Below are 23,785 nucleotides of genomic sequence, written 5' to 3' on the forward strand. Positions count from 1 at the left end.
AATCAACCACATGCTAGTCTCAGAAAAGATAAACTCCAGTCCTACACAGAAAGTGACGCTGCAGGCAAAGATAAAGCGATCAGGACACCTCCATCCAAGAAGTTCAGCTAGAGTTTTCCTAAATCTTCAGACATACAGACTGGAGAGGTTTTGCCCACAAGCTCAGGGTCACTGTTTTATGCATTTTGCATTTTCAGTTTTAAAGATACGATTAACCAAGTCAGTAATGAAAATATTCCTTTTTCCTGGAAAGCTTTTGGTATTTTATTTTGGAGATCAATAATAAACCTGTACAAAGAGATGGCAGAAGAACTGTGGAAGCTGCATGAAACACTTACTATTGGACCACTTTCAAATGCTCCAAAGTTTTGCATCACTTCTATATGAACTGACTTATATGGAAGTTCTTCCTATTTTAATTCTCCAGGGGGTTTACTTATCGAGAAATCAAAGCTAGTGTGCTCCCAAGTAAGAATTCCTTTCTAAAATTCTGGATACTGTTACAAACAGATACCCAATATAATAGTGCATTTTTCCATGAGTATAGTAATCTTTATACAGAGGGGACATTTAAGTATTACAAAAGGCAACTATCTAGCTTTTAATTAAAGATATTGTGAAAGGGAATGTTTTTTGTGCATCTTTTGCATATAATCAGCGTTAGGAAATAGCAAACATGCTAAGCAAGGGAAAAAGTTGTAAAATCCACATTCATATCAAGTAGATTACCATCTTTCCAAGGCTTATTAGAATCCAAAGAGTTCATTTGACTAAAAGACTTGATTTCATCCTTTGACTAATGTTAAATCAACTGGTCTGCTTCCCAGAGGGATGAGACGGGAAAAGAGGACAGTCACAAAAGAGTCATGTCATGGAACCAGTAGGCATACAACCACTGGCCAAGTGCACTGACTTTTTCAAGTCCACTGATATATGTATAGAACCTTTTGAATTCATCAGTATGTGAAATAAAACACAATATAAACCAGTCCAACCCTGCATTTTTCTCATATTTTGCCGTACAAGCTTATGTTTTTCTCTGTTGAAGATCTCTTTGTTTTTTACCACTACGTACCTTAGTTACTCTTTCCTTAGGTTTATCAGCCTCACCCTTCATAATATGACAAACATTTCAAAACCGAAGATATTAGTTAAGATGTTATACAAATGTTAGTTATCTGGTATTATAAGAATCCATTTCTTTTCTTATTTCACTACTTTTTAATGAGGAATTATAAATATCTGATCCTCCTACAAATAAAACACAATTCCTAAGGACTTAAGGTCAAAAATCACTTACAAATAGTAGTTTTAAGTAATTCACTAACTCAACTTCCTTACTCCTGAAAGACATATCTCCCTCAGACTAAGCCATCAGGGATGGCTTTGCCATAAGCAAACCAAAAAAACCCCGAAAAACAACAACAAAAAGCAAAAACCCCACCAACCTCCCCAAAATGCGTTATTGTTTAATTTATCTGATTGTTTAATTTGATGTCCACTCTTTCTTCTTTGAAAGGAAAAAACCCAATAATTATTCCATGTTTAGCTTTTTCATGCCATTCATGGAATTAAACACCTTTCTCATACCCCTGAAGGCAGTTCTGTACAAGTTCAGGAAAGATAATCATAGAATCATAGAATAGTTTGGATTGGAAGGGACCTTTAAAGGTCATCTAGTCCAATCCCCCCTGCAATAAGCAGGGACATCTTCAACTAGATCAGGTTGCTCAGACCACCATCCAACCCGACCTTGAATGTTTCCAGGGATGGGGCATCTACCACCTCTGGGCAACCTGTTCCAGTGTTTCACCACCTTCATTGTAAAAAATTTCTTCCTTACATCTAGTAGAAATCTACCCTCTTTTAGTTTAAAACCACTACCCCTTGTCCTATCACAATAGGCCCTGCTAAAAAGTTTGTCCTCATCTTTCTTATAAGCATAAGCCCCCTTTAAGTACTGTAAGGCTGCAGTAAGGTCTCCCTGGAGCCTTCTCTTCTCCAGGCTGAAAAACCCCAACTCTCTCAGCCTTTCTTCACAGGAGAGGTGTTCCATCCCTCTGATCATTTTTGTGGCCCTCCCCTGGACTTGCTCCAACAGGTCCTTGTCTTTCCTGGGCTGGGGGCTCCAGAGCTGGACGCAGTACTCCAGGTGGGGTCTCACCAGAGTGGAGCAGAGAGGCAAAATCACCTGCCTCGACCTGCTGGCCACGCTTCTTTTGATGCAGCCCAGGATACGGTTGGCTTTCTGGGCTGCGAGCGCACATTGCAGGCTCATGTCCAGCTTTTCATCCACCAGTACCCCCAAGTCCTTCTCCGCAGGGCTGCTCTCAATCCCTTCATCCCCTAGCCTGTATTGATACCGGGGGTTGCCCCGACCCATGTGCAGGACCCTGCACTTGGCCTTGTTGAACCTCATGAGGTTCACATGGGCCCACTTTTCAGGCTTGTCCAGGTCCCTCTGGATGGCATCCCGTCCCTCAGGCGTGTCAACCGCAGCACTCAGTTTGGTGCTGTCTGCAAACTTGCTGAAGGCGCACTCGATCCCACCATGTCATTGATGAAGATATTAAACAATACTGGTCCCAATACGGACCCCTGAGGGACACCACTTGTCACTGATCTCCATCTGGACATTGAGCCGTTGACCACCACCCTCTGGATGTGACCATCCAACCAGTTCCTCATCCACTGAACAGTCCACCCATCAAATCCGTATCTCTCCAATTTAGAGAGAAGGATGTTGTGGGTGACCGTGTTAAAGGCCTTACAGAAGTCCAGACAGATGACATCTGTAGCTCCTCCTTTGTCCACTGATACAGTCAGTCCATCATAGAAGGCCACACGGTTGGTCAGGCAGGACTTGCCCTTGGTAAAGCCATGCTGGCTGTCTTGAATCACCTCCCTGTCCTCCATGTGCCTTAGCATAGCTTCTAGGAGGATCTGTTCCATGATCTTCCCAGGCACAGAGGTGAGGCTGACAGGTCAGTAGTTCCCAGGGTCCTCACTTCTACCCTTTTTAAAAATGGGTGCAATGTTTCCCCTTTCCCAGTCACCGGGGACTTCACCTGACTGCCATGACTTTTCAAGTATCATGGAGAGTGGCTTGGCAACTACATCAGCCAATTCCCTCAGGACTCTGGGATGCATCTCGTCAGGTCCCATAGACTTACGTATGTTCAGGTTCCTCAGGTGGTCACGAACCTGATCTTCTCTTACAGTGGGAGGGACTTTGCTCCCCCAGTCCCTGCCTTGCGGTCCATCCACTCAAGAGGTGTGGGAAGAGAGATTGCCAGTGAAGACTGAGGCAAAAAAGTTGTTGAGTACCTCAGCCTTCTCCTCGTCCGTTGTTACCAGTTTTCCAGCTGTGTTCATCAGGGGAGGTATGCTTTCTTTGACCTTCCTTTTCTGGCTGACATACCTGAAGAAGGCCTTCTTACTATTCTTTGCATCCCTTGCCAAGTTCAGATCCAGCCACGCCTTGGAGCTCCAACCACGCCTTGGATAAATTGACGAAGACTCTGTTTGAGAACTGTTCCACAGTTTCACATGAGAGAGGCCAGAAAGCAAACTGTCCAGAAGGGGCAAATATGACCTTCCTAAAAATGTGGCAAACCATTAGATGATCACTTAGCTTCTGAATTTGTTCCATTATGGACTAAATTTAAAAATGAGGCCAGAAGATTGCTCCAGAATCCCACTGTTTCTGAAACCAAACAACTCCATTCAATTAATGAGACCTTTTCCATGTAGTGGGAACCATGTATGCAAGAACTGTAACCCTTTTCTAGAAACAAGATTCTTGAAATTCCACCAATGACATTCCAAGGAAGAGTAGTGAGAAACTACTTATTATTTTAAAACAGTCCACAATCTTCAGTTCCACTTTTAAATATTAAATAATTTAAGAAGGAAAAAAGGAAGCAGTGATTTGTGGCTGCTGAAGTCTGACAATGTTTCCTGCTATTTTCTAGAGGAAACACAACTTCAAACTCTTTTGATATAACCTCAATAACGTTGATATTATCATCTGCTCCGAGTACTGCTGGAAACTGCTGGGAAATTCTCATGTCTACTTCCCTTCTAAAATGCAAACATCCAAGTGATAATTCTATTGCTTTATTATGTATACGAGTCTCCCTAGGCATCTGTGCAGTTGTGAGTCTGAAGACAACTGCCAAAGACATTATTGATCTCTGTGATACAAACAGAAATTTGCCTGTTCAAGTCAGAAATTATTCTGAACTAAATCACCTATTCAGTTTCCAAACAAGTTAATAGTTGATTAAGTATGAGAAATGGAACAAAACAGAGTGGGGAGCCTTGGGGGGAGGAGGGAGAGCAATACTCAGCGTGATCAAGGTACACACTAGTTCTTAGACTGACAAGTGATAACAAAAATTTGTAACAGAAAGATATGTCTACCAGCTTATTATAAATTGAAAGAGTTCAAACACCAGCTTGCTTGTCAAGAATGCAAACAAAACCAAATTCTATAGACACTACAATCTCATTCTACTTCCAAGCAAAAAACACCATCTAAAAATAGATACAATGAAGAGTTACTTTAATTTATCTGGGTTAAAATTTCTTCTTAACAGTGAAGAAGTAAATATACCATTAACACAGCATATGGTCAGATTAAAGTACTACATATACGTTTCCATAAAAACTCATACATAAAGAAAGGAAGCTGCTTGCATAACTATGTTCTATACTTCCTCCCCCTCTGCAAATGCTGGGGTTTTTTTTGCTTATGGGAAATGTGCTCCTTCCTTTAGGTAGCATTGTCTTGAAAGGTTTTGCAATTCAATACTTCCTAGGAGTTGGTGGAAGAGCACGGATGTGTATTTTTAACTTATACAGTACAGGTGCAAAAAGCTGATCTTACGAAAGATGCAAGCAGGAACCCCTGTATTTACAATGTCTTACAGCTTCTTCTGCAGAAGATTCACATGCTATTTCTTCTGAAAACGTTCTCATGTCTCCTCTCTTTGTTAGAGGTCTCTGACACTCAGCAGTCAGCCATCGGGCTCCAGAAATGTCTTGTGTTTCAAGAGTTTCTATTCAAGTTTTATTGAGATGGCTTTAAAAAAAAAAAAACCAAAAACTTACCATCTTTTTCTCATTTGTGGACTTCACGAAAATATGGTTGCTTGCCAAAACAACCCACATTGTGAGGCTAGATGCCAAGGCAGCAGTAACTATCATCATACCGAGAACACCTAGGAATTGCTGAGGCAGCTGTAGTAAGGGAGGAAGAAAGGGACTGCCTGAATTCAGCAATTCATTACATCTCCTGGAAGACCAAAATGGAGAAGATGGACATGGAGCATGGATCACCTACAAAGGTCACACACGTGCCCTTTTATCCTTGCTCTTTCTGGATATTCAGTCCAGTCCAGTCTGTAAACAGGACTGAATACCACTTTCTCACTTAGCAGACCTGAATGAAGAAAAACGGTTTTCCTGGGAAAAAATATTTGCCGTTTCCCAACGTCTGAGGATTTCTCTTTAAAGACTAAAATACATGAAAATGCCTAAACACCTATTTCCAGATATTATGAAACTTCACAAAACTGCAGTATTCTATTTAGCCTTTTCATTGACTGTTCAAATAAACAAACCCTATTGCAAGCCTGAGCTTGACATGGGATGGGTTCAACTGGCATCAATGTAGATCTTTCCTTCGCTACAGAACCTGCCTCTTCAGTAAGGAACAGAGTCTCCAATTCAACACCACGTGTTACAACACCATGGTACTGGATGGTCAGATGTACTTGAGATGGCAAAGTAGTCTGCTAGAGTTAAAGTACAGGAGGAACAACTTGAGCAAGTTGGTCATGACAGTTAGAAACCAGAGTTTCTAAGATGCTGATGAAAGAACTGAAGGCATAGCAAAGCTTCTGCAGAACCCTTAACATGCTTTTGTTAGACCTTTGGTCCAGCTACCCAGGTTACTCAGAAGTCAAGCACTGAATAGAAATCTCAGGAAGATACAGGTGCTTGGATTTGTATTTGGTCTTACCAGTTCCAGCTGAACTTTCTTTTAACAAAAACTGGGATCCACAACCACTTTCTCTTGGATACCATTTCTTGAGGATGAGATGGGTGGAGGAGAAGGATCTAAAATTCTAGAACAAATACAAGGGAGACCTCTGTATCAGCAAAAGTTGCTTAGGAGAGGTGACTGGTACAGGGGGAAAAGAGAAAAAGTTATACCTCCTGGAAAATCATGACTGCCCTCTAAAGAAGGTTGGGAAAAACAAAGTGGTGAATCCTGTACTGAACACCCAAACAACATATCATAAAATTAAGGTCTTCCAAAGACAGACCTAAGAAAAGAATCTAGACAAACATGCAAAAATCATGTCATATTTTGATAAGGAACAACGCAGAAAAGATCTGGCCCAGTCAAGCAGCTAAGAAGAATGAACAGAAAGGGTGTACACTAGCCCTCCTATTGAGTGGGATAGATGCAAAGGTAATCAGGGACTCAGAGGCCACCTCTACAGATGCTATGAGAAGAAAAACATTACCCAACTAGCTGTGTATGGGTACTCTCAAATATAATGAAAATATAAATTGCTCATAGCTTAAAAGAGAACTTACAACTACAGACTTCCCAGTTATGATTCTGGTGGTTGTCACAAAATGAGAAGAAAAGAACTGTGCTGGTTTATGTGTAGCTACCACTAGGATTCCCTAGACACTGATGTAACATGAAATACAGAATATTGGTTGGTAGGTCTAATGCCATGACAGGTTGTGGACACAATAGATGATACAATGACAACAGGTCCAAGCCTCACAAAAGGGGATAAAGTACATTAAAAGCAATTGCTTACTAGGCAAAGTAATCTAGAAGGATAACAAAATCATAAACAAATTTAAATGACCTCTGAAGAGGTGTGATTTTTGCATTAACAGCTGCCACAGGACCTCTGTTTCAGTTCACTAACATGAAAAGACAGCATGGTTGACTTAACTGATATCTACAAGTTTTCTGAAAAATAAAAGTGAAACTGCTAACGATGAATCTCTCAGGCACAATATAGATGCCACTTAAGACAGCACAAAGTTCTATTAGAAACAAAAGACTACAAATGATAAAACAGCCAATTTCTTCCTTTGGAATCAAAAACAATTCAGTAACGGCATACAAAATTTAGAGACTCTCTAATATAAACTGCCACTATTCCTTAATGCCTTTAGAACTGCTAAATAAAGCACACTCATGTTAAAAATATTTTAGTACAGGACAGATGCAAAAGAGTGTTTTCTTAATAGATTACTCTGAAAGTGAAGCATGTTTTTGTAAATTTACTTTTTCCCCTACTATTTCATCCCTTAAAAGGTAAATTTTACTTAATTAAATATGATAATAAAATCTGGTTTTGTACTGTTCTAAGTTGTATTCAATTTCTATGCAAATATAGCTTAACATAAACCTTGGGTAAATAAATGATTTGGTACTACATCAAAGTATGAGTCATTTTCTTGAGCTGTATAAAAACGTAAGTATTTAAGAATTGGGGCAGAGCTGGGCTGTTTTCTAAGTAAAGCTTTATGCTTAGGGAAAACAAAATGCACATATAAATTGCCCCTCCGACTCTCCAACAGGACTGAGTAGGTGATTACTATGTAAAACAATATTTTACTATATCATCCAGAGAACTAACACTTTTGCTGGTCAAATACATTTCACTACCATACTGTAGACCAAATTGTGGCATTGCCATTCACAGCAGCCCCAGATTGAGACATTTTAGCCACATATAAAGAAAAACCAACAGGGAAAAGACTATTCAAACAAGGAAAAAAGTTCTATGACTAATTCATTTAAGAAACTTTTTCAGAGTTTTTCTTCTAAACAATAAACCTATAATCCTACTCCTCCATGCTACTCGAGGCAATTGAGAGTTCTGCATTTGCAACGCCATCCAGCTATCTGTAACTGATAGCAAAATGGTCCGATTCAAAGAGTCTTCATTCACCCATCCCTCAAGCCCAAGCCTTTTGGGCTCCAATTTTGCCAGATTGTATCTGTAAAAAGCTGCTCTTCACTTTTCTGATGTATGAAATAGTCATCGTGACTTGTATTCCTGTTTTGTTTAGATTTATTAAGCAGTTAATTGCTCTTAAAGTTTCTGCCTCTCTGTAACATGTTATCTGCTTCTGTTATGCTTCATTTACATTTGTTTTTTCCCTTCTCCCACCACATCAACCTTGAAACTGCCCTTTTAAAGCTAGGACTCAGAAAATAAACTACTGGAGATTTTGATAGATAAACATATATCAATTATTTCTGAACTTTTCCTAATCTAGAACATATTCAGGCTTATGGTGTGAGCTTTTAAAGTAAGTAAGTATGTCAAGCAAACTTACTATTGGGATTTAGTGAACATACTCCTGGATGCTTCTGTCCGCTCAGAAGGATATTATTATATCCTATATTATCAGCAACACATTCAAGCCAGTACATGCATGCTGCAACAGTTCATCTCAGGAGGTAAAGGACCACGACGCTGACTCGTTGGGACTGATTCACTTCCAAACTGTGTGGCAGGAGGGGTGTGGGAAATGTTCTTCTTCAATGTTAAGTACTTTGGGGAAGGGGATACATTTCCATTTTATAAATTAAACCCTGTGAGACAATATTAATTAAAAAGTCCTAAGGTTTTGGTTTGGTTTGTTTTGGGGGGGGGGGTTGGGGGGTGTGTGTTTTGTGTTGTGGGGTTTTTTTTTTGTTTTTTGTTTTTTGTTTTTTTTTTTAGAATCCAATACATGGAAAAGGAGTGGTGACTACAGAAGACAAAAACTGAGAAGGAAGGCACTCTGATGGTCAGATTTTTAAGGCAAGCTCAGTATCTTCAAAAGACACAATCAAGTTTCATAAAACTGCCTCTGTCAAAGTAACATCAGTTTCTTTTAGCTAGAATTACAGCCTGTAATCCTCATTTTAATCCTCTATCAGTTCTCCCACTACTTTTCTCAGAACTGGTATCAAGATAACCAGACTTTAATTAGTTAGTTTTTGTTCTTTTTAATATTGGCACAGTACTAGCATCTTTCAAGTTCTCTAGAATTTTCGTGGTTTATCTGGTTTTATTAAAAGACTGACCAAGAACAGCTTGGGGGGGGGGGGGGATGTGCAGGAATCTCTGAGATAACAGAGCACCGAATGAATCTTGAAGTTATCAGATTTGTAACAGGCGACAGCAGGGAGAATGGAAACTGGCACAAGGGAAAAGACTATACTTAGATTACATGAAGGGAAAAAAGCACAGAAGCAGGGGGATAAAACTAGAGCAAGAAGCAGAGACCTAATAGAGACTAAACTTCCAAATTACTCCAATAAAGAGAGCAGCCAGAAAGAAAAAAAGAAAATCCAAAAATATTTGGTGCAAAGCTATCCAAACATGTCGTTTACTCCATTGTATATAATCCTATGAAAAATGTACAAAACCATGTGAGCAATAAAGATATATGCCAACACTAATCACTGAAATCAGCTCCTGTTGTTACAGTCCATTCTTCATAGATTAAAATTTAAACAGATTTTGATAAAGATTTTTACACTTACATTCTCAAAGGAATCTGAAAATTTGAAGAAAATTCATTCACAACAGAAAAACTGGAAACATTTGAAGCTAATGGATTCTGTACACTTCATATTGATCATCTCTTCATTTAACTTTGTAATAGAAGACGACAAACTTATATTAACAAAACTGTGATAACATGTTCTCTGTAAGATCTCTAATACATTTTTATTCAATAAGCTCCTTGGAGAAGAGAGCATCTTTACCAAGACCAGAGACAGACATAGCATTTAGCTTTCCTAACATAATAGCTGGAAATTTAAGGTGTCTCATGACAGTCTGATGAAAGCTGAAGCAACCGGTATTTTGGTATCAATGCCAAATCAGTAGGCTGTTCTGTTTGAACCATCGCATTAGAAATCAATGTGAAACTAAATGTCAACTCTGAATGCAAGCACAAGAACTTACATTATCAGATGCTTGTTTACTATTCCCACTTTTCCCCTGGCATTGCTAGAGGAGTTTTCAATATTATGAATATGCATTCAAGAGCTCACTTATAAAACAAATGCCAACTTAACACCGGATTTAAGGATCTCTGTTTTCCTAGCATATTACATACAAGAAACCAGCCAAGAACAAGATGTGGGACAGAAGTGAATCTGCTCCTGCTGTATGTGAAGTTGTCAGCCACTTGTTAACCGAGTCAGAGACATGCTATCCATCCTTAACTGTGATACTCTCCTTGACTGCTCTCTGCTTCTGCTGGTATAAAGCCTTTATTTTAGTGGCAGTAAATGAAACAGATAATTGCAATTTGTTGAAAAAGTCCATAATCTTAATAAAAATAGTTTCCTGAAGTCTAAAGACTATGAGCTTATGAAACACTATCTCTTCGCTTTTAATAAATTATTCTCAAATATACATTAAAACACAGTGCCACTTCTGTTGAAATTAATTCCAACGATTAAAAAGAGATATGATATGGATTTAGGTGATTCTAAACTGAATCACTGTCAATGCAATGTTAATATTTCATCATGAGTTTAGTAAGAAATTCCAGAATTAAGGAAAAACATCCCCTTTTCCCAGTGCAGAGTCATTCATCTATAAATCTGCACTTTATTTGATGACTTCTATAGTTTTGAAATGCAAGTCTCATGTGGAATAGAGACCCTGGCTTCAAATATAAAGTTCCAATGTTTCCTCATATTTGAGGAAACATTGAACCTCAATTCAAATGGTTTGACTTTCATATTCCAAGTAACTGAACTTAGTTTCCCTTTCTGCTCTCTCTTTTTTCACACATATACTTCTCTTCCCCCTAACCTTAATCTAATCTTTCTTTTCTGATTATCCCCATGTCTATGTTCTTTTATTCCCCCCTTCAAGTAATATCTTTACCTACAGCACATGAATGATGACTATGGCACTGTCTTTCCTAAAAAGCACAGCAGTATATTAAAATCTAAATAACTAAATAAATTTCTAGCAGGCACACAACATGTAAAGCGTCTCTCCGATCTTACTGCTGCCAGATTCAGCTTTTCTTCTTTCCTTCTCACCTACTCTATTAAAAAGTGCATTATTGCTTTGGTTGAATGAAGGCAATGCAAAAATCTAGCAACCCACATAATAACTATATACAGCAACACAGACTGAGCCACAAAATTAAAAATTAATGGAGCAGTATAAGACACCTATAATTGTTTCAACCTGCCTGCAGACAGACTAGGTTATGCCAATTGTGGTTTTTTGCAGTTTTACACATCAAGGAGGACAGAGATATTAACACAAAAACCCCTCAGATCCAATCATAGGACTCCAGGAGCTAAGAACTCATCTATCCCAGTTCTGATCCCTTGTCAAACTCTGATGCTCATAATGCACAGCAATCTGATTTCCAAGAGGTTTCAGTGCAATTCACAATTATCTAATAATTCACACACTCTAAGCCTGCTTGTACAATTGGGGTCTTTGTGTGCAGGAGACAAGAATACTGGTTTTGTCACTTAAGTACCGTGCACATGTACAAGTACACTTCAGACATCAGTTACAGTTAACACACAGCAAACCAACTGGTTATATTTTTAAAAATTATCAAACAAAGAAAAAGATTCTTTCAAGGACATGTTTGCTCTAGGTGTTTTATTTAAGATCAGAATTGTGCTAGAAATAGAAAATATTTCCAACTGGTCATTTTTCTGAAGTAAATGAAGTTTTATTTTCTTGGTACTCTATGTTTCCTGATAGAAGGAACACTGAAGTTATCTATAAAGAATAAAGTGGATATTTTTCATTCCCTCCACCCAAGCAATAGAAAAATCAAACTACAACTTTTCTTAGACTGCAGAAAAATAGAACACAATTTTACTTTTGGGAAACAAAAATAATTTGGCCTATATATCACTTTTTAATCCAGCAAGTTGAAACAAATTTGGAAGTAAAAATCTGCCATTAATCTAAGTTTTCTATTGTGACAAGGTTTCCGAGTGTAAACTAGAAACCTATGAAATTTTAATCTGAGATTGCTTCTTTGACTTTAAAATCTTTCCTTCTGAATATAGTCCTTAGCAGCATTTTATTCTAGCTGTCTTGAACATGCTAAACTGTACTGGCAGTATGATGACTAGTTAAAATCTACAGCCTCCTGTGCAATCCCAACTAGCCTGGTCAGCTCTCAACTAATATGAAATTTTCGTAATTCCTAGGAATGTTAATGAGAATAAGTTAAAGAATAAAGGGAGGATACTGAGAATCCATACCATGTTCTGGTCCAAAATTCAGAAAACAGAAAAAGAAAACAACAACTCTGAAAGAACATTTGTAGCATTCACTGAATAAGGATAATAAGTATCTTTAAAATAGCAGACTACTATGTGTATTCTACAATCACAAATAAAATTTGTCAGGTTTAGAAATATATTTTCAAATTCTAATAGATAGGATTACTGCACTGTATGAAGTTCTTCACATCTCTTTTCCTGCCTTAATTTTCTTTTTTTAAACAGATATATTTTTAACTCTCCATGCAATAAGAGACCCTCATATTTCGTGGAAACAACAGTTTCAAAGAAGTCACCGTATTAAATGTGTACCCAAAGGGTACCCAACAGGGAAGATCCCTGATTAATTACACAACCTTTGCCATTTTCTACTTTCTGAATTCTTTGCAAGTTTATCACTCTTTCACAATCTCACAAGGGGTTGAGAACATGGCAGTATTGTATGGTGCGAAGACCTTCATACCAAATAACCCAACTAGTTACATCTACAAGAAATATTTTCTTTTTTGTGTAATATATTTTCATTGATGGTACTTTTTGCTTGCATTCGTATTTATTTGGCATATTGCTGAATCAGGTTTTGGGAAGTGTCTTGTAAAAACAGAAGCTGAAACTGTGGTGCAGAATTTTGTAACAAAACCAACTCCAAATTGTCTTATTTTTCTGAATTGTAATAAATTATACTTACTTGAACAACATCAGAAGTAAAATGGAAGCAAGTACTTGAAATTTCTGTTTCCCTACAGTTCCAGATAGCCACCATCTTTCAGATTCTTATAGTGGTCTTCCACATCCAACAAAATACGTTTTTTTTTCTTTAACTAGGCAAGATTTTCTCTGGCATATCTTCTGCCATCTCCATCATTTAATTCCTTACCATGAAAGACCTTCAAAAATTTCTCAAAAGAATTTACTTTTGTAAAATTAATTGAATACATTGAAAAATCAACCTAGAGAAACAAACCCCTCAATTTTAGCAAAAATCAGCTTCATGCATTTGCACTGAGAAGAATTTTCTGCTTCAAAAAGCTAGATTTCGTATTTCTATCAGCCTGATATACTTTTAACCTACTTCATATATCTTTTATTCTGTATTAATATTTATTGCCACAGAAGTATGCATTATTATCCTGTATTTATAGTACTTGAATCGTAGAGAACAAGTTGAAAATACTCAGCCATCAAGACACCAACCTTGTGGGCAGGGTACAGCAGCCATCAGCCGTCAGCCTGACTTGGGTTTCATAGCTATCCAGAGGGCAAACAACTTGTTGAACAGGAGGACATTCGACTGTGCTGCAATCCACACTGAACACTACGGAGGAAGGGGAGAAAATTCCTTTTACTCATGCTTTAGAAGCTTTTTGCAAATTCCTTCATCCTAAGCAACCAGTTATGCATCAGCCTTCTAATTTAAAAGTCAGAAAAATTATCTAATGAATGTATGCTTGGTAGGTAACACTACAAAAAGACTTCCTTTCTCTTTAAGACTCACTTTTTAAAAATTGTCTCGGGAAGCAACTGAACTAATATTAGTTAATAAAAACATTTATAAAAGTTAGACAGGCAACCTCAAACAATCATTAAACCTGTGATTAACATTAGTTGTTACTGAGAATATATTTTCCCCACAGCTTTTAAAACAGTAAACAATTCATTGTTTAATTTTTTCCTGATTAAAGTCTGTTTAAAGAGTAAAATACCTGGGTTATAGGAAATAATAAAAAAATTAAAGATACACTACGGATTTATGCCTGCACATGTAAACTACATTTTTAAGGATTATTCCATTAGGTTGTGTTGTTTAGATATTTATATATGGCAAAAATGAAATGCAAATTACCAAATCTATCTGCATTAATGAGATGAAGAATTCTGCACAACTAGTAAGATTGATTGATGCTTTTTAGAAAGCAACAAATGCTTAGAAATGCAAAATGAGTCATACTTAGGAAAGCTGAAACACATCTTTATCTTATTTGGTCCTAAATCCCCCATGTTAACAAACATTATCAGCTCAGGCATTATCTATTTGCTATCCCTTATCACAATTATACTAAGAAAGTACAGAATAAAACATGGTTCCCTCTTTAAAGAAATAAGCTACCTACTGAGTAGGCAGGATGAACAGAATGTTATCAGACTGAAAATTATACAGTACGATATCCCTGATTACTGATTAAACTTCACTCAGTTTTGACACTATTACGAACACTTACTGCACTGCTAAAGCAGCTTGGCAATGCTACACCACACTTCTTGCAAGAGCTGATACCTTTCAAAGTCCCATTTTCTGTCTTCTGACTAGACAATTTTTCAGGCTTGATCCTCAGAGGTACGCAGCAATAATAATTCAATTGGTCATAACGAGACATCAGTCTTAGAATTGCATCTACTTAGCATCTCTCATTAAGCATTTAAATGAAAGCACAAGTTCAATGAAACCTGTTTGCAGCTCATCAAGGTTAGGACCAGTAGGTTTGTCCTCAAGACCATTAACTTTCAAAGTACATGAGTATGCGAGTATCCTTGGATAAGCAACATTCAGAATCTGCCTTTTCCCAGTTATTTGGGAAACGGAGCCATTTGCTAAATCAGAGCAACCTGACAAGTTCAAGAAGTTCTTACTGAGAAATGCACAAAGTTAATTAAAGTCCGTTTTGTGGAGCAATGCAAAAAGTTACTAAATTTAAATAGAAAGATTCCAGTTACTCATCTTGACAATGGCAATTATTGAATTAACTTTTATATCTCTTCATAAACATACAAAGATACCTATTTGCCTTTAAGACAGGAATACTTAATTTTATAATATTTCACTTTAAAAAAACTCTAGAGCTTTATGTTCCATTTTATTAACAAATAACATGTTTGAAACAGCTCTTCTGTAAGAAATAGACATCTAGTTCCTCCATTATCACAACAGGCATTGAGAATCATGAGTTCATCAGTATGGTCCAACGCGACCAATACAATTTGCATGATTCTGTTGTGCCAAGTAACTACCAATGTCCAGTTTCCTGAATTTAAACTAGGAACCTTTCTACCTCCCTGGATTCAAGGCCCCCTCTGCCTCCTCCCCAGGTAAGCAGTCTAGGAAAAACCAGCCAACGAGTTTCACCAACAAGCTGCTACTGCACAGCTATTTCTGTGTCCATCTTATACACACCAGTAATGACAATGAAAGAAAACACACAAGGAAACTCCTTAATCACGCCATCAAGTCTCAACTAAGGTGCTCTTTCTTTCTAAATAGTTCAAATTCTTTCCAGTGGTTATAGTGTGCTAGTACATGGCTCACTAACACTGAAAAGCAACCCAAACAGTCTTTCCTTATTAAAAAAGTACAAACCTAAGAAAAATTACAAACAAACCCCAAATCAAGAGGATTCAAATAGAAAATTCTCATATAATTAAGTGGCTGTAGTCACTCAGTAGTTCCCCTGTTGGATTTGACTCACCCATTTTTACTTATTTTATACTGATGTCTTAATAGTACCAGAGTGCCCTCCAATTCTTGTAAGGATTAGTAGGATTTGGTGAACAAAGGGTATGCACTGGGCTTATCCACCACCCACAGAATTTTATAATTCACACTCATATCCCTCCTCAGTCTTCTTGTAATGCCTAAAATGTCACACATAAAGTAATCCTATCTTGTATGTACATAGAGGATTACAAAAGGATGGCTGATCACTTCAGGATGTTCCGGAGGCCGGTCTATCTGGTGCATCTTGGAAGGAAGATGCAAACAGACAGTAGTTAATCAACTTTACTTGGATAACTTTGAAACAGACTCAGCAGTATTGTGGAGTTAAGTTACCCTTTAACGAACTGTCTCATTAGAACACTTAGAATCACACCCACAAACCTAGAAGCCCCTTCCTCACAGAAGCCCCTTCCTCTCTGAGCATGCATGGTAGAAAAAAGAAACTCTGTACCTTTAAATGAAACTGATGACTACCAGGACCAATAAGAATCTTGAAGGATTACATGTAAACAGTATTTTCCTGATAACAAATGGTCAAATAGTATAAAATGTCCACCGTGTGTTAACCGGGTGTGCTAGCTTTGTGGAACTACCACCTAGCACCCATCTTTGCGTGAACACGAAATAAATATCTCGGCTCTGTGTGTGAGATTCAATTGTTGCACACTGGATAAAAGATCCCCGATTTTGGGACAACATTCTCTCCAAACTGGGAGATCTTTATTATTACATTATTAGATTAATCACAGAACAGCTGAGGTTGGACAGGACCTCTAGAGGTCATCTGGTCCAACCCCCTTCCCAAGCCAGGCCACATACATCTGGTTGCCCAGGACTGTGCCTAGATAGCTAGTGAATATCTCCAAGGATGGAGACTCCACCACCTCTCTGGGCAACCTGTGCCAGTGCTCGGTCACCCTCACAGTGAAAAAGTGTTTCCTGATGTTCAGAGGGAACCTCCGTTGTTTCAGTTTGTGCCCACTGCCTCTGGTCCTACCATTGTGCACCACGGAAAAGAGGCTGGCTCCATCTTTACATCCTTCCTTCAGCTATTTATATGCATTGATGAGATCTCCCCTGAGGCTTCTCTTTTCCAGGCTGAACAGTTCCAGCTCTCTCAGCCTTTCCTCACAGGAGAGAGATGAAGAGAGATAAGAGATGAAAGATATTTGAAGAAGGAAAAGAAGTTCCTACTGTTTTTTCAGATCTAAATGGGTTTCTCAAACTGGAAAAAGTATTGAGCCAAACTTCCAGATAAGCTGAAAATATTGTAAGGTTATAGAACAGTCTATAATCAGATTCTTCATTACTTAAAAAGATGTCCTCCAGATTAGCTGTACTACCGTCCTAAAAAATAAGACTGTAAACATTTGCCACTGAACTACTAGTTTTGTTTTCACATCTTACTTTGATTCCAATAATCACAAAGTGTACTTTTCATGAACAGGTTTATTATAAACTGTTATTATATATTTTATTATAAGCTAAAAAAAAATTAAAATCCTGTCTAAGGAAAATTATTTTTGTCTATCCTAGAAGCTTTAAGCTTTAAATACATAGTTTGACAAATACATATCTTCAAGAACTCATAAACATGTTGCAATTTCCTATCAGTGAAGATGCACCTGATCAACCTTTGCTTACAAGTCTTCAGTAACTTTCTCATGCACTGAATGTGTATACAGTAGCATCTGAGAGTTACTAATTTTTCTATGAGAATGTAGCAGAAACCCTACCATGGTTGTAGACCCTGACATAGCTGCAGTAACGTGCAACCTCCTTTGTAGACTACAAACCCAAAGGTCTCTGATCATGAAACTGTAAATACCTAGATGAAAATAACTTTATAGTAGAATATGTTAACACAAGTATATTACGTTTCACCTTTATATACTATGCTGGCTGTCAACGAATAATATGTACAGTTTAGGGGCAATATCTAAACAGCTACCTATGCATCTAAAGGTCCAGGATCAAGGCAGTATTTGCATCTCTGATGCAACACAATGGGTCAGCACAGGAAAGACGTCCTATTTTTCCAGCAGTCACAGCTTTCTGAGGGTCCAGTACAAGGGTACACAGTCTGCTTCTACAGCAGCTAAGAAGCATCACATAACACCCTTTGCTTTCAGTTCAGATGCATTTCAACTGGTCCCTCATGAATAATGCAACACAACAAGACTACATCTGATAATGGTAGTTACACTTTCTGCTCTGGGACAAGGACAAAGAAACCATGAAAGTATCTCTCCATGACAATGCACCATCCTTTTTACATTCCTTCACTCTTCAGAACATATTAAACACAACCAGAACAGATGACGTTCCTGGACTTTCAATGCAGTTGTATCACCGTCTGAATCACTTCCTTAACTCCCCTATCACAGGTATTTCCCAACATGGACCCCTGCATTTGCTGATTTTTTTTTTTTCCTCCCTCACCATCACTGTCAACTTACAAGCAATTTCTCCAGCTCCATTAGAAACGTATCTGTAATTCTTCCCCACTTATTTTCTCCAGTCCTTTCCCAATCTCATCTCTTAAGTCCTCTCAACATCAGCTTCTAACAAAGCATCCAATAAAACAACACATCTTCTATTTCTGTAAGCAACAGAGAATAAAAAAAAATTATATAATTCTATTTCTGTCAACTGTGTATAAAAACTTGATTTTGCTGACCCTTGTCCTTAGTGCAGAACTGTAAAAATTCCAGACCTGATTTTCAACACTGAAGCTATACCAGGGTGGAGCACAAGTTACTTCCCTGTGCATCATTACACACTACCTACTAAATTTTGCTGCTGATCTCAGACTTTCCACCAAGCCCTGACTGCACAGAATTCCCCAAAGAAATAAGCCAAACAATAACATTCTCTTTACAATTGTGTTTAAACCAAGATTTGGTACCAGAAAAAAACCCTCCATTTCAGTAGAAGTAATTTTCAGGCCATGCAAGGGTGCTGGAGAAGGTGAGTGAATGAAAGCTCTGCCAGAAAGACTGCTAGAAGGACGACAAATGAGCGGTCTTTTCAACAGAGGTTCTGTCTAGTGTGACAGACATTTCCCAATGCTTTGCCAAGTATGTGAGAAACTAAGAGATGACGCTCCCCTTCTCACCATATACAACAACAACAAAAAAGTTATCAATAAAGGTACAATAAACTTCTGTTGGATAACTGCCAAAGTGAACTATTTACCTTTCTTTATCCAGAAGTGGCAGCGAGAGTTCCTACCACAGCTTCAGCAAAATACCTTTTAGATTAGATTTTAACCCCATCTTTAAACAAAGAAACATCATTTTAAAAACATCATTGCTCATACTGTTTCAGGTTCTTAGCAAAAGAGGCACATATACTCCCACAAATCTTGTTTCAGGTTATTTTTATTTTTACTGTTAACACATTATGCAGCTCCATTTGAGATGGTTCATTCAAACTATCTTTAAGAAAAAAAAAAAACAAACCACCTTATTTTTGAGAATACTTTTCAAGAACTGTAACTCCCAGCTTAAAACTAAATTCAGTGCTCTTTCGGTAAATCCACTGCTCATGAATGGCCAGTTATACACAGCTCGTAGGAACAAAGTAGGTTGCTTATGGCACCAGACCAGTGTTATCTCACCTCTGAGCTTAGCAACTGCAGCAAAACAAAAGGGACATGACATAGTTGTTCTCAGTAGGTACCACTACTGTGGTGAGATGCTTGGTGGAGCAACGGGTAAGAACACTAAGACAAATTAATCTGGAGGTTAACAGACAGGTATGGCTAAGCTACTAAGTTTCTTCACTGTTCATTTTAACTGAACAGCAATGCCTTCAACCATTGTATTCCTAAAGTAAAAGAGGTAGAAGAGGAAGTGGATCTCAAAATGAAAGATTTTATTTTTATTCTAGCATTTAGTGCTAAGAAAACACTTCCTATTTTCCTTTCAGTAACTTAGTTGCCAATCACAGTATTTGAACATATGCAGTTCTCAGCACAAGGCTCCACACTCAAATGTCACTGTAAGCTGGAGAGTGGTGACATCTTATTTAAAGTACAGAAATAAACACAACTTATGCTTTAATTGTGCAAACACTTTATATTGGCATAAGGCAGCACTGCTATCATAGGAAGTAGTCCTCCCAGCTTCTGGCAATTTGTTTCCACCAGAAAGCCCTTGCTGGTGCAAAAACCCTATGGAGGCTGGTTAAGCAGACAGGAAGGTGTAGGAAGAGCGTTCTGGTAGCAGCACTCACAGAACTAAAGTTTTAGGTCTGTGGCAAAGTATGGAAAACAGTTTTCTCTGTTTGACATGTAAACTCCATAGGCATGCTGACATTATTTAGTAAAACTAGTGACATTAGCCCCCTAAGAAGCTCTGCATGAACACTTTACCTACCAGGCCTTATACTGTCCATTGCCCCATTTTTTTCAGCGACATGGCATTAAAAACAGAGGAAACATGAAACAGAGCACTGCTAGTTCAGTTCCCCTCCAACTCTTCTTTCCTACAATTCTTCAGGATACCAAGTCAAACTCCGAAGACACAAGGTTTATTACCAGGCTTACCATGGGCCGAATAAATATTCCTGTCATGTAAGGAACATTATCTGACTTCACTTTATGACCACTATTTCAGCAAATCCACATAGATAATTCACGTAGTGTTCATACATACATAAAAACAATTATATGCTACTACATATACAGTAGTACATGTATATACACATAGAGAATAAATGGCATAAAACAGTGCAGGAGAGGCAATATGGACTAGATTACCTCCAGAGTCATCTAGTCTTCCAACCTAAATTATTCTACAATTCTATAACCCTATGAATATACAATCCTAATAAGATACTCCATTGCCTGTTCTTAAACAAAGAAATTTATTTAAAACCACAGACAGTGGTGAACATGACAGAACAGTTTAGATGGAAAAAAACAGCAAGGTTCATGCTGACTTGCAAATTTAAAAATAAAATCACTGAACTTTCTACAAGAAAGGAAACATTAAAAAAAGATTTCAGTATTTGTTTTGTCTATAATTTTCTTTGGATATCAAGTACAAATTACGTTGTCTATACAAGTACAGTTTACACTCTTTGAAAACAAGGTTCCTCTGAAAACTGAAAAAAGTTCAGATTTGCAAATATTTGCCATTTAAAAAAAAAAAAAAAAAAAAAAAAAGAAGCCTTCCGTGGTAAGTAATTTGTCGTCTACTAAGATTTGTCAACATTCACCTATCCTTTCCCTGTCTTCCAGTCTTGCCTTGGCTTGTTCTTCCTTTGCAATCTTCCCACTATGTCAAATGGCAAACGAAAGAAACATCTAGACCAAAGTTTTAAAAGTCAACTTGGACAGCCACTGAAGTCTAACTTGACAAAAATCAGACTACGCAGTGACTAATAATTCCATATTAATAGCAATCCCCTTTTTTCCCTAAAGCCAAGGCACTGCAACAAGTAGGGGCCTCACTTATTCTGTAGTTTGTAGTTTAGCCATTACATCTTTCATCACCTATCACTGTGGGGATGCACGAGTACCCACCTACACTCCCCAGCCTCTTGGCCACTGCCTAAGAAACACACTTTCATCATCTCCCAAGGTAGGGGAGAACTCTCTGCTTTTCCTGAGCCTCTCAGTTTCTAACCCTCATTGCAAAGCTCTACACTTCCCTTAAATCCCATTAGTCTCCTTCCCCAATCTCTTCAAAGCCTCTGCTCTTCTACCCTCCTAACATGCATCTTCATTTTTCCAGTCCCACATACCTTCGCCTCTTAACTCCCTACAACAAAAAATACAAACTACTTCAGAAAACAACATACACACAGTTACATAAATCCACTAATGTAATAAATAATCACATATTCAATTTGAAGATTCTGTAATACTAACAAGCTGAAAACAACCTTCAAGAAGTAACCTACAAAGGTAAGTTTGGATGGAGTTATTTTCAAACTGCAAGATGGGAATGCAAATAACAGTCGGGAGGACATGATCAGAGCTAACATTTATTTTGAGAAATAAAGAAATCATCCAAAGTCAGCAAGATAAAATTCAGTAAAGGCATACTTGAAGTATATATAGGAAGAACTAAAATGTACAAATATAGTGGTTCAGTAGCAGTCACGCTACAGAAAGATCTTGGGATCACAGCATTTCACAAACTAAATATAACTCTTGCAAAAGAATCAGCTCTTATTTAGAATTTTGCATGAAAGACAGAAAGTAACTATTCTACAGTATTTAGTGCTGATGAAGACTCACCCAAAACAGTAGTCTGCTTTTGGACACTACATTTTAAAGACATGTGGATAAGCTTAAGAAAACTTACAGGGAGGTGACATAACAAGGAAGGAGTCCAAGGAAACTATGCCATAAGAAATTACAACTAATTCTAGATGAAAGAAGTCTCAGGTTGACAAAATGTTCCAGAGCAAAAATTATTATAAAGACTTGTTCACCAACTACTCAGGACAGAGAACTAAAAAGTTTGCTTGTATTTCCACACAGGCAGACTTGCACTGGATATTAGGAAAAACACAAAGAGAAGCACTAGAAGATACAAAGACTGTACAATCTTCTTCTGTGGAGGATTTAAGAAAACATTAAACAAGCATAGGAAAGACACAGCTTAAGCATACTCGAACCTGTTTGCATATAGGATTTTGGATTATACAATTTTATATGCCTGCTTTCATCCCTCTATTTTTATTATTCATCTTTACCAAAGCCTGGATCAAAAAGAAGAACGAATTATGTCTTCTACTTCACCAAGAAGAATTAATCACAGGAAAGGGTGATTTGTGTTCTCATGAAATGGAAAATGGGTAAATACTGAAAATGTTGTAAAGTCTTTCAATATGCTCCTCCACAATCCTTTTGCTCTCCAGTTTTTAAGGGTCATCACTTTGTACTCTAGAGAAATCTTAAGACAGAAACCTTAATTCCCTGTCCATGCACAATATATTCCTACTATGAAAAACCTTTGTATAATCTAATCAGTATATGAAGTATGTCACTTTCACTAGTAGCATCCACAGAAATGCAACATTCTCACTAGGCTACTTTTTCCTTCTTGCTCAGTTTAAATTAATGTCTGAAGAAAAAAAGAAAGTAAAATTTATCATAGCATTTCATATCTTTTTTTTAAAATGGGTATTGCCCACATATAATCATTTTAATTTTGAAGAATAATCAGAATAATTTAGAGACTACACAGGCTTTATTAGATGCAATTATATAGGTCATTGTGCTTGTCAGACAGTTAGAAAAAATTGAAAAATGGAAAAAAAAATCGTGTCCACTTTTACCTGGTTTACATTCATAGAGATCACAGCATTCCCCTGGCTTTCCTGATGCCTTAGAAACCAATATATTCAAATAGCCAGGTTGGCAAACCTTCCTCAAGCAGCCTGCAGGATTACACACACAACGGCTTGGGAGTGGACAGCATTCACCGGGAGGAGCATAGCCTTCAATCAAGATGGAATCTTCTGGACAGCGAGGAGAAAACTGGACCTCACAGCGGGCCTTGGAGCAATCGGGTTTCTCTTCTGAAAGGGAGAGAAAAATCAGCATGCCATATATGTCCGTAAAACACTGTACTGAAGCTGTAAAGATGAGCTCAGACAAAGCTCCCTTTCTTCTCCCTCCCCCCAAAACAATAAAAAGAAAAGGAAACTGCTGCTGCTGAACTGATTAGCAAAAATTATGGAATATGCTTTAAAAAATCTTGGTATTTGCAAGATGGCACGTGTGTTATGAAATATTTTACAAAAATTCTCATTTGTGCAATGTGTGTGACTGCTGAACCCACACAGCCTCAAAAACAGCTGTGAAGCTACACAGTTGGCCATGACATTAAGGAACAACTTGTCATATCATGCACAGCCCTGATGTTCACACCTACACCTTCAGTTTCCTAAGACTTTCCATTAAGAGCAATTGATTTTAATTGATTGATTTATTAAACTTG

The 23,785-nt window shown here is 37.7% G+C and overlaps 1 protein-coding gene across 1 annotated transcript in view; it reads right to left on the reverse strand.

The window, feature by feature from the left end:
- Positions 1 to 23,785, reverse strand: part of CRIM1 (cysteine rich transmembrane BMP regulator 1) — a 200,905-nt gene that overhangs the window by 84,353 nt on the left and 92,767 nt on the right. Inside the window, exons 3-4 of the mRNA XM_050893294.1 lie at positions 23,121 to 23,363; positions 13,526 to 13,646 (exon numbers count right to left, since the gene is read on the reverse strand). Coding sequence (XP_050749251.1) covers positions 13,526 to 13,646; positions 23,121 to 23,363 — 364 coding nt within the window. The remainder of the gene's footprint in view (positions 1 to 13,525; positions 13,647 to 23,120; positions 23,364 to 23,785) is intronic.

Source organism: Gymnogyps californianus, chromosome 3, assembly GCF_018139145.2.
Source record: "Gymnogyps californianus isolate 813 chromosome 3, ASM1813914v2, whole genome shotgun sequence".
Lineage (NCBI taxonomy): Eukaryota > Metazoa > Chordata > Aves > Accipitriformes > Cathartidae > Gymnogyps > Gymnogyps californianus.